At 44.1% G+C, this 12147-nt stretch overlaps 2 protein-coding genes across 2 annotated transcripts in view; both read left to right on the forward strand.

Moving 5' to 3' along the window:
• Positions 1-218: 218 nt before the first annotated feature.
• LOC121586531 lies at positions 219-9258 on the forward strand. The gene is made up of 17 exons (XM_041903282.2): positions 219-312; positions 592-702; positions 949-1110; positions 1353-1442; positions 1660-1799; positions 2137-2260; positions 2484-2594; positions 2815-2956; positions 3095-3180; positions 3360-3432; positions 3906-4017; positions 4206-4242; positions 4450-5973; positions 6131-8144; positions 8285-8470; positions 8596-8767; positions 8962-9258. Exons 1-17 carry the CDS (start codon positions 301-303, stop codon positions 9233-9235), a joined length of 5370 nt encoding a protein of 1789 aa, XP_041759216.2. The 5' UTR covers positions 219-300; the 3' UTR covers positions 9236-9258.
• A 670-nt stretch (positions 9259-9928) lies between these two features.
• LOC121586532 (palmitoyltransferase ZDHHC18-B) overlaps positions 9929-12147 on the forward strand; it is a 37371-nt gene continuing 35152 nt past the window's right edge. Inside the window, exon 1 of the mRNA XM_041903283.2 lies at positions 9929-11347. Within this exon, the coding sequence (XP_041759217.1) occupies positions 11097-11347 (251 nt within the window). The 5' untranslated portion in view covers positions 9929-11096. The remainder of the gene's footprint in view (positions 11348-12147) is intronic.

Consider the following 12147-nt stretch of genomic DNA (forward strand, 5'->3'; position numbering starts at 1 on the left):
TTATTTATGATGCAAGGTTCTTTGTAGATCAGTCAGTTGGCAGACACCTGTGGGAAGATTTGTAATTGACAGCCTGCACTGTCGGCTGCTATGTCCATCAAGCACAACCATTTCGACTATGACGTCATATTTAGGGTTTATGGCGTACCAGGGGATGATGTGGGTTCTAGAATTGTAAAGTTCAACTCAAATTCTTGTACTGTCTGTTCATGTTATACCCTAAAACATTTTTTCATAGAATAATGCCACTGGAAATGATCCAGTTTTCTTCATCAGAATGAGAATTTGAATTTGATCAGTATGGCACATATGGTATGTAGGCTATTTTCTATACAGACAGTTATATTTCAGCTGCTATAGCTATTTCTTCAATATTCAACAGCTTTTTTTAGTCACTGTCTGATTTCTAATTAGACCATGGCATTTGTACAGTGTATTTAGTTTCATCCATAAAATTAGTTTGAGTTTGGATGTACAGTAGCCTATTTAAAAATGAAACCCCAGTAAAGAAAAACATTTGTCTTTATGGTCAGCTGCCTTCTTATCCTATATGCTACATTATTGATTGAGAGGTTTGCTTATCCACTTCAGGGTGGTGGTAAACAGACCACCCCTCACCCTCTGGACCTGCCCATCCGAGGAAAGATCCCTGTTATCTCTGGGGTCTCCAATGTCTACCACACAACCCGGCTCTGTGAGAGGGTAAGCAGCACTAAGCGCTATTGTTAGCACCACTAAGCACCAGGGTAAGCAGCACTATATCTATTGTTAAAATAACTTTGAAAATTGTAAAGGGTTCAAGCTATCATTTCCTGTGCATCTGCATGTTTTACAACCAATTCTTACACTCTCATGAAATAGCCTACTATTATTGATGAGATAGATCCAATTCCACTTGACTGGGAGAAAGGTCAGAGAAATGTATCACTTATCATGTCATCATGTCAGTTGTTCCAGCCGAAGAGTGACTTTGACCTGACGGACCCCAACGGCTACCTGTTGAGCTCTGGGTACAGCAGCCTCCATGACCCCAACCTCAGGAAGTACCTCCATCGCAAAGACATCCATCAACGCCTCCTTAACCTGGGCTTCATCACCAAGGATGAGAAAGTTAGTGAGCTTTCAGCCTTTTATAATGAGCCCTGTTAATTCCTTTTATGAACTGTATCATAATGTTTGGTGTGATTCTAAGAGTTTTAGTGCACTTGGATAGTACTGACACTACAATATAACAGCCCTCAGGAAAAATAAAGTAATCCTAAATAGAAGTTCTTACACTTAGACCCATCCATGTCTCTACCATGGATGTATTCTAATTCTATGGTCTCCACTCCCTATTTCCCATTCTTCAGATTATCTGTTCAGTCAAAGAGTTGAACCGCTATAGAGATCACCTGGTGGATGTGGAGTTGGACTGGGGTCGCAGATTCAGGACTGAACAGGTGAGTCTGGGCTTTGTGAGAGAATTCAGATTTCAGATACCAGGGCTTTGAGAGAGAGAGGGCGAGTGAGAGGGAAGGAGAGAGAGCGAGAGAAAGAGACACATTCTAGCCATCTCGTCATCGACTACAATTTCTGTGACATGATCCTTCCCTTCTTGGTTTTAGAAAGAATTGGTGCGCAAGTTATATTTGTGTTATTTTTTCTCTCTAATTCCAGAAAGAGTCGGTGCGTAAGTTCCTGACCCTCCAGCAGCAGGGTCAGATCCCTGAACATGTGACTCTGTCTGATGTCACAGAGTGGTTACTGCACAGGGGAAGGAGCCTCTTTATCAAGAGACAGCAGTCCAACAGGGCCAGGTGAGACTGAGAGAGGGCACAGACAGGGAGGCTGACAGGCTACTAAGGAACCTAGGGAATGGCTACTGTTACGGTATAGACACAAAACATGAGAGGAATACATGAGAGATGCTGGCATAGTACCTGATGAGAATAATATGAGTAAGATTAAGAAATAAATTAAGTGCAAAACGAGTATGGTGTGTGTGTGTCTAATAATACCAAAAAAGTAGCAAGGAAAAATGCCCCATGGAAGTTCTCTTTATTGATTTGTTATGGGAGCTATGGTGAATGTGGCTGCACATGGAGAAAAACCCTTACTGACACTTATTACTTTGATGTGTGTAAAACCTTTTAGAAGGTTCCCTTCCAACTATGTGCTGGAGGAGGACTGTTCTCTTGCGAGACTGCCCAGTATCGCTATGAGGGGCAACATGGTAGATCTAGACTGCTGCTCTAGCTTCACCTGCAGGTCGGAACTGGTAAGACATCAAATCAAATATGAGGGGGGGATGGAATTCAAATATAGCCACAACATCAGTAATGAAAGCAATACATAAAAGTTAATATACATCTCTATATTCCACTGAATAGGTGAAATAAAGTTCTGATATACTGTAGCATTTTGTAACATAAAATTTAAAATAACTTTTGGTACATTTATATTCAGTCAATGACTTTAGAACCCTCTCTCCCTGGTCTTAGTTGTGGAATGCCAAGGGTCGTGCGTTACTGCAGGAGGTCACCAAGGAGGTGAAGAGAGAGATGAGGCTGGAGCAACGCTGGGTCACAAACCAGCAGGAAAAAGAGAAAATGGTATGGCTTTGGGTTTTCATTTTATGTTTCAACTCTCCTTAGTCGTGGCCACGCTATACATACTAGTTCAAACTGCGGGTTAAGGATAGCCCTGGCCTAAGAGCATGCAGTAGGAAAAGCCAGTGTGTTTTGTTGCAAAAAGCATCAATGCCTTCACCAACAGAAACAAAATACATGGATCCCAACTTAAAATGATATTGTTTTGATCCCTTGCTCCCAGAAACGAGAGAGACAACAGAAGAGACTGTGTCTCAAAGGCCAGAAGAAAGAGAGGCATTCCCCAACCAAGACAGATTCACAAGACAACCCGGAGAGCATGGAAAACATCCTGATATCAGTATCGGATCCTGACAACAACCAAGGTGAGACTTTCCTACTGATGTTTGCTTTGAAAAGACAGCCAAGTCCTGAAGTATGGTGCAATACATAAGCTCTTTGTAAAGGAATTTAGCCAGTAAGAGATGCCTTGATGTTTTGTCTTTGTTTTTATTCCTCATCAGTCGACCTGGATGGCTCCACTAGAACGAGCCCCTCTGATCATCAACCCTCACCTTCTCCAGTGGAACATAATTGTGACTTAAGGAGAGTAAGAATCTTAATTGATCACTTATAGTGGAGGTGATTTATTTCTGGCTAATGTCGGAAATAACACTATCTGGTCAAAACTAGGGCACTACATAGTGAATAGGCTGTAATTTCAGGCAAGGCCTGTGTGTTTGTATGTGGTTAACATGTTACTTATGAAAAGTTGTATTTGTGTTATAGAAACTCTTGGCTCTGTGTCAAAACATGGTTGAAGCAGTGAATCAGAAATCCATCATCTCTGCCCACAACCTCTGTAAGTAGGAGGCTGGGATTCCTCTTTTTTCTTTCTGTTTAAAATATTTTATGATTTAGTAAATCAGCATTACAATGAAACACCACACTGAGATTCAGGGGTGCAACTTTGGTTTTAGAAGTGGGGACATATATATTAATTTTTTTATCCAGTCGGATAAACACTCCAAGCAGCCTACCCGACTGCTCGGAGGAGTCCGCATGGTCCTAAAGCACACAGTTGCCATGTTTTGTATCACATTCCAATGATAAAACTGGGGTGGACAAAGAAGCAATTTCAGAATGTGGGGGGGACATGTGAAAGTTGCGCCCCTGCTGAGATTAGTCACAACGGCCATTTTGTTAATTGCATGACAGTTGTAGCTTCAATTTAGAGTGAAAACCATAATCATTTCTTGCCATAGGTGACTTTTAACTTACTCATTCTATACTTGATGTGTATGGTATAAATAGTGTTTTTTTCATGTCTTGTAGGTGCTGAGGGCCCAGGGCTGGTTGACTCGGTCTCCTGCACCTTGGCGACCTGTGGCAGTCTGATTGGACAAGCTGGCTCCCTTCATTCCATCACCCAGCAACTGTCTGAAATGTAAATCTGTACTTTCAAAGATTTGTAAATGTTTGCTTTTATATGTATGAAATGTGCTGTATATATATTCAGCAATTGATTGAAAGATGAATTGACATGTATGGTCCACTGAGTTTTAACTGTAAAAGCTGTGGTTCAGTCCGTTTTTCTAGAGGTCTTTTTGAATTTTTCATGGTTTCCCTCCACAGAGAACAGAGGCTAAAGGAGGAGCATTTCAAAGGAACTGTGAGTTTTGATTTATATTCATTCTGCGACCTACATTATTAGTCACTTGTCAAGTAAACGAGAACATCTAGGTATCAATATCAAATATAACTGTCATTCATGTCTACTGGAAATACAGTCTGAATGTTGCATGGGTCCAGTCTGAACGAAGTTTGAATGGATCTTGTGTATTGATTGTTCATTGCTCATGCCATCCTCTCTACATAGATCCACACTGAGGAGCTACACACTATCATGTGCAGTGTGGTGGTGACCGTAGTGGAGGAGGTCAACGGGATCCTCATCCCAGCCATCATGGCCTTCGAGTATGAGCGCCTAACAGGCTCCATCAGCACCAGTGACATACCCAGCAGCGACGTACCCAGTGATGTACCCATCTACAGCAGCCCCTCCTCCTCTGACTACTACCAGACATCCTCCTTCAGCACCAGCCTGCAGTCCTCCTCCCCTCAGATAGGGCTGTTCAGCAATACACCTACACCTCCCATCATGCCGTTCAAACCTACTACCGGTGTCATCAGACAGGAGACATTGACCGTGAACTTTCCTGAAGAGGCTGATCGAGAGTCTGCGAGAGAAACTGAGAGAGAGGCCTCAGTGGACCTGGCTGCCTCCAGTAGCCCAAGCCCTTCTGTAAACCAATCCTCGCCTTTAGAGACAAGTCCTCTGTGCTTGGGGTCTTCAGGAACCCGTTTGGAATCTTCTGGAACCAGTCTGGGGTCTTTAGGAACCAACCTGCTGGTGAAGGTTGAGGCCATTATTCAGGAGGTGATAAGGGGAGCCGTGGATAAACTAGAGGCCGAGGGGTACAACAGGCACATAAGAAGGGTGAGAAACATGAGTCCTGAGGAAAAAGCTGAGAGGGTCTCCAAGAGTATTGAGGCTGCATCAAGAGATAGTAGTGGTGAGAGGAGAGTCAGGGGAGTAGAGACTGTTGCAGATAGAGTGGCTAAGACAGAAGTTCCAGAAGGGTTGACTATTGCAGACACAACAGCCAAGACTGAACTTCTGACTATTGAAGATACAATGGCAAAACTGGAGATAAAGAAAGTAGAGATTATTGCTGATGTGATACCCAAGACTGCAAGTAAGGAGGTGGCCACTGTTGTGGACGCGATGGAAAAGGTGGAGGCTAAGGAAGAGGATACTCTTGCAGATGTGATGGCCAGGACTGAAGTTACAGAGGTGCCAACTATTGCAGGTACAACAGCCAAGAATGAAGTTCAGGAAGTGGAGACTATTGCAGATGTGATGGTCAAGACTGAAGTCAAGGAAGTAGTTGAGATTAACAAGAGGGACACCCAAGAGGCAAAGGTAGAGGCTAGTTTTGAGACAGAGGTCAAGCTGACTGAAGGGTTGGACATTGACACTAAAACGGAAGAAGAAGCCAATACTGAGATGAACAAAGACGAACAAGACAATACCATTTCAGAGAATAACAGCAGGCGCTATGAGCTTATTCTAACAGCTAGAACAGAAGTCAGAGATGAGAAAATAGAATCCAAGATAGAACTCAGGGATGAGAATATTGATGCAAAGAATGAAACTATGGATGCAAAGGATTCTGTAGAGAATGCACATGCTGAGAAGAGTGAACACAGCCATGGAAGCCCTGAGCTATCTCAGTCATCATCAGACAATCATGAAGATGGTCCTTCGATGTTCCCCATGATCAGCATGTTGAAGAGCGCTGCCCTGTCCTCGGACCAGGTTGATGAGATCCTAGACAAGGTAATCTATTGTACAGTCCCTTGTTTTTATGCATAGTTTATTCTATTGATTCTATGGACGTCAAGTATTGTACTTGTTCCACCAGCCATCAGTCCTTGGTCTATGTGTTCTGATGCATGCATGTGTATCAAATAAAGTGTATTCAATTCAATTCAAGGTGATCGATGTCCTGACTGGGGAGGGCCACGAGGTCATCTTCTCAGAGGACAGGCCAAGTATCACCTCCAGCCCAGAGTACAGGCCAAGTATGACCTCAAGCCCAGACTCCACGGTGTGTATTGCCTCAAGCCCAGAATCCAGACCAGGTCTTACCTCTAGTCCAGTGGACAGAACAAGCAGTTCCTCCATCCCTGAGGATAGACCAAGCAGTTATTCTGCCACCCCAGGGTCCAGCCCCAGCAGTGAGTCCCTGTGCTGCGTGTCCGGCGGCCAGGATCAGGAGATTAATGTCCAACGCCCATCTGACCCACCTGGTAAGCTCCTAGGAGGCCAGGCCAGCACCCTGAGGTCTCTCAGCCCACTGCTGCTCAATGAAAAGGATCTGTCAGACAGGGAGATAATGCCCTATGCCAACAGCATTATCAACATTATCATGCAGAAGATGCACCATGACGATGATCTTTACGAGTCTGTGGGTGGCCAGAAACCATTGTCCCCAAGAAAGCGATCACACCCAGCTCCTCTGTCACAATACTCTCCTCAGCACAACTCCGAGATCCCTGTGCTTTACATCCCCAAGAGGGCTGATCTGAAATCATTGAAGTCAGTTGATCCGAAGGCCCTGAGAGTAGTCCGGTGGGTGTTGCAGACCATCCAGAGACGCCATGGGTGGCTGGGTCAGGCTAACGACCACAGCAGACAGGCCAAAGAGAGCCGGCTGCTCTGTGATGTCATACAGGTCCTGCTTGAGAAGCTCGACCACAAGATGCTCACTACTGGAGATCTACAGGTGGCACCTAGCCAAACATATGTGCACCATACTGACGACTGCTTCAAGACGAAGTTGCAGGAGGCTACAGTGGAACCCATCAGCGATATCATCGAACATCTGTCCACCAACCTGCTGAGGTCTGAGTCTTGCTTCGTGCCCAAGAAAAGATGGTCATCGTCAAGCACCCTGGCTAAGAGTATCTCATTGACCAACCTGGGGAGCCGAGCTGTGGCTTCGGCTGTGGCCATGGACATCAGCTCCAATGTGGTTGAGAAGCTCAAGGAGGCCTCAGGTAGCAGCAAGTCCACTTGCTCGATTACTAGCCTTCGGGACTTTGTCAGAGCCATGACCGTCAGCCATCCAGAGCTCAGCCAGCAGGCCACCTCACATGGGTCAAACATTTACAAAGTCTACATGGAGGTTCTGGAGATGGTTGTGACCAAGCTGAGGAGTTTCGTCACCAAAGGGGGATCATTTCACAAGCCCAGAGTGCACTTGGCGCAGAAGATGGCGGAGAGCTGCCTCGAGGTAGAATGTGCTTTCATGGAGATTCTGCAGACGCTTAAGAGTCACGGAACAGGCGACGAGGCATGCAGCACCTGGGCAGTTGACCGCATGTCCACGACTATCTCTGACACCATGTTTAAACGTGTGACTGAGTGCCATCCTCCTCAGGTGAACACCAAGCCTCCCCAGCAGGGGTCTACTGCTCCAGTCAAAGGCTGTCTCAACACTCCGTCATTGTCCGCCAAGTCATCAAAGAATGTCAAGACAGAGAAACAACAACATATCTCCACCATCACCATCAGATCACCCACTATGGAGACCAGGGTGCAACCTTCCCATTCCATCAGCATGAATGTAACCCCACAGAAGATGGCCAAGGATGTGCTTCCTCCTAAAAGCTGTGAGCCGCGGGATGTTGCCATGTTGTCAGGCCTAGTAAGCATGGCAAACCTAGTTGATAGAGTGCCTCACAATCTCACTCAAGTCTCTGGGGCAACGGTCCCAAACTGTGGTCCAATCAGAATCAGTGATGTTAACCAGCAGCGCCCTATCAAGATCAAGGCTAGAATGTCCAGGTCCTCCGTGAACCTCCTAAAAACCACTGTGGAAAAGTTTGTGCATAAACTGACGGGTGAGCGGGTGTCTCTCCCAGAACTAGGAGAAGGAATGTCTACTTCTACCAGTCCCCAGCAGTGGGCGATGTCTCCCAGTCCTCAGCCAGGAAAGGATCCTGGTAAGATCGACAGAGGAAATTATCTATTTTATTTATTTATTATGAAATGTATAAATAAACAAATAATTCAGCCTTCTTCGCTATTGATACTATGTAATGTTTCCTAATTGTAAATAAAATCACTCTCTCTTCTCTCACAGAGAACCAGTGTAGGCCACTGAGTGTTCAGAGGAGATTCACTACTGAGTCTCCCTCCGAGCTCTCGCCACGGAGCAAACTGAAACGGGACGAGCTGATTGGTATGCTGTGTACATTGATGACCAATTGCATCATTAGCTCCTTGTCTCTGGATAGTGCTTTTCAGATTCCAGTTGACACAGTCTCAGGTAGGAGTCCTGAATACCTTTATCGATCCTTTATGATATTCATCACACCACATATTAGATTGAATTTGGTGCAAAATATGCCATAGGCTACTGTATATTATTTTATAAACATTTTCTTTCCACAGATACAAAGGAAAGCAGAGCTTCTGCTGTGAAGTTGGGTATGAATACCAGAACACTGGTGCCAACCCCCCCTCCTCGCCCCACCCTCACTAACAGCCAGAGGGATAAGAAGCCTGTCCAAGAGGACAGCAGGAGGAGAATCCGACCTCTTCGTACTCTTCAGGCTGCCAAGAGGTAAGTAGCCCAGAGGTTAGAGGCAGACCAGTAGCCAGAAGGTCACTGGTTAAAATCCAGGGCAGGGCAATTAAAAAAATGTGGGAACTGAAATTACAACTGAAGGGCTGGTGGTTTCAGATACATTTTTGAATATCCTTTGCAAGATGGACTAATAAAGTTATATTTTTTTCTTCCCTTATTCTCTAAAAAAGGGTGGTCAGCTCCATGGACTTGGACATTTCCAGGACCAGTAGTAGAAGCAGTGGGATGGTGGCTCAGCTGACTTGTCCAGTCAAGAGCAACAACAGTCTCTTCAGCGAGCCTCCAAGCACCTCTGCAGCCATCTCAAACACATCCCTAGCAGCCTCTGAGATCACTGAGAATTTGGTGTGTAAGCTCCTCCAGGGGGATTCTCCAGACTTCATGTCATCCAGCAACCACACCAGCCCAAGCCCCAGAGGAACAGCAGTGAAAACATTCAACTAATGGAACTGCAGAAACATCGTTTTCTAAATATCTAGGCTTAATAAAAAATAATTTTGCATTGACATTATTTGGTCACTTGTTCATGATTTAATATGGTTAATATGATAACAATGCAAAGTAGACTACCTGAATTTTGCATTTTCAGGTGTAAGCAAAGATACTGGTAAGTATCCCACTAAAGGTTTCCTCATGTGTCTGTTGTGTAAGCATAGACCATAAAAAGAAAAGGATGTAAGGGAAAATATTGATTTCATTCCTTGACAGAAGATCATGAACACCGTGAATGTGTTGTAAACATTTCATAGCAATCATAACCAAAGGTTATCTATTATATTGACAAGATAGCCCAGTGACCACTCTAACAATGGAAATACATGTCCTCAATTAGTAAAGGCGTGTGAGGTCAGGTGGGACCATTCTAGCCCATAGACAATAAAAGGAGTGTGAACAACAAGCACAACTAGTAAGGGTTCGTAAATTCAGAGCGTTGTCAGATTGTCCGTTCGTAAATTCAGAGCGCACTCTAGCTTGCTACTTCGAGACACAAGTACGAGAACACCTCACTCTGACCCTTTTACTCACCCTAGCAGAGCTAGTTAGTCTGTTTTCATGTTATCTAGAGCGTTAGTGACTGTAACTGTGCTGCTAGCAACAATTTCATTCGTTTTTGCCAACCTTTACGGACACCTGTCATATTCAAAGCGTGTTGCGCGTTCGTAAATGCATGAGTTATTCTGCGCTCTGGCACACTCAAACGAAAGTACTCTGAAATCCGAGTAGATAGCCTAAATTAATTTATGAACGCACCCTTAGTGGTTTTTCTCAAAGTTGCTGGAATGCTACGTGCATCCACTTATATCATTTTACATTTACATTTTAGTCATTTAGCAGACGCTCTTATCCAGAGCGATTTACAGTTAGTATATCAGTACATTTGTAACAGCCTAAACATTACGAAACGTCTATTCAAATAATCCTCACGTAATTCGACACTCATAGACCTCCATATAAAAAAAGCGCAGACAGATTTTGGGCGGAGTAAATCCTCTTCGCCTCTTCTATAGGGCTGGACGATAAGAGATAAGTACACCTGACCTGTACGCGTTCCTGAATTTAATAGACTGGACAAGACCAAAACAAATGATATTTCGATTCAAATGTATATGTTTAACAGACTGTCTGCAGTTGGTTAGTTAGCGTCGATTCGTAGCTAAGAAAACTCCGACAAAAGCCATCATCTGTCAACATCACCACCGGGAAATTTCAACATTACTTTCTGCCTGGCTGGAAGTGTAGGAGTTGGTGGTCTCATATAGGATCAAATTGAACTGTCTGTATTAGACAGAACCCTGGTATGGTACCATATACATATGCTGTTCATAGGATATGCTTTCTACCTAGCTACTAAATTATCCACTAACGTTAGTCTGCTCATCACTGAATTTTGGGCTAGCTAACTAGTTAACATTAGCCTAGCTTTCGTTAGCCTAGCCAGCTAAGCGGTCTCACCAATTAAATGGGTCACGCACAGGCACAGCTGCTAGTTAGCCAGATAGGATGGATAATATGAAAGTCGAATTGTTCTCTTCAATGAGTGTATATTTTGAGGACATTATTTTCATACACTGGATACGCTTGGTGGTATTGTTGTTGATTCAATGACGACATGCTCCACTCTCATTTACTGGAACATGTTTGTAGCTAACGTCACTGGCAACGCGCTAGTCGATGTTATTGTTAGCAAGCTAGCTGCCTATGTAGTTAGGTAGCTAACTAGCTAGCAAGATATCGGTGACTGTTTATCTGCTCCGGACGCTCAAAACCAGGAGAAATCAAAACTAGCCACCGTTTTTCGTAAATCATGAAAAATTGCGAATACCAACAAATCGACCCGCAGGCACTTTCAACGCCTACACCAACCCCGACCCTGCCGCCGCGACCCGCTGTTGAAGAAGAGAAGGAGGAAGAAAGGGCACGGAGAAAATGGGAAGTTTTCCCCGGCAAGAATCGCTTCTACTGCGATGGACGGTTCATCGTGGCTCAACAAAGCGGTGTCCTACCACTAACCCTCGGCCTCATTCTGGTCACCACTGTACTGTTCTTTGTATTCGAGTAAGTACAAGTTCTCTTTTTGTTTTGCATTTATTTGACGCAAAATAATGTTTGCCCTAGCCAAGAAAACAATTCACAGGTTTCAACAAACCATGGTAAGTTTGGTTGTGCGTCTGGCTCTTTACACAACACAGCAGATTCTGGAATAGAATAATAGTTTTAATACTAGAAAATGTCATTACATCTTCCTGCAAGTGTCTTGTTGAAATGTGTGTTGCATCTCCTGAGACTATGCTACAGTGGTGATTAAAAAGTGAGTTGTCTAAAACCAGATCCTCTCTGGGTGGTTGAGAAACTCAATTGTACTATTTGCGTGTCAGTCTGGTTTGACAGCATTTTCAGTTTCTAATGTTGAAAATGAGAACTAGTCCTTCATGTGGTTACTCAGGGTCCTGATTGTTGCTGCAATGCTCTGCAATAAATCTTAACGTCTTTAGTTGTCCTGGTGAGGGGAAAAAATGACCTTAATGAAGGCAGCATACACAACACTTTAGACTGCGTTTACACAGGCAGCCCAATTCTGATCTTTCGTTTCAGTACCGACACATTGACGTCACTCACAGACGCGCACGGGAAGTCGCCCATCGTCAGTCAGTGCGCATGTATTACCACTGAAATAAGCTCTTCTGAAAAAAACTTTCTGATGATCTCATAGGCTTATAATGTTTTGATTATTGCTTGAATAGTCCCTAAGATTATATTTGGTTGTGATAGTTGCAAAATACCTATTTTAGATGCAGCAGTTGTTAGCTAGAATGCTAACACTCATTGGCATAGGCTGGTAACAAAGCTAGCCAAAT

This window comes from Coregonus clupeaformis, chromosome 17, assembly GCF_020615455.1.
Source record: "Coregonus clupeaformis isolate EN_2021a chromosome 17, ASM2061545v1, whole genome shotgun sequence".
Taxonomy (NCBI): Eukaryota; Metazoa; Chordata; class Actinopteri; order Salmoniformes; family Salmonidae; genus Coregonus; species Coregonus clupeaformis.

Bases quoted from the DNA above. Each gene is read 5' to 3' on its own strand.
- LOC121586531 (XM_041903282.2), top strand. The intron at 1,111-1,352 runs GTTAGTGAGCTT...CCCATTCTTCAG, and splicing joins TCATCACCAAGGATGAGAAA to ATTATCTGTTCAGTCAAAGA. The intron at 2,595-2,814 runs GTATGGCTTTGG...CCTTGCTCCCAG, and splicing joins AGCAGGAAAAAGAGAAAATG to AAACGAGAGAGACAACAGAA.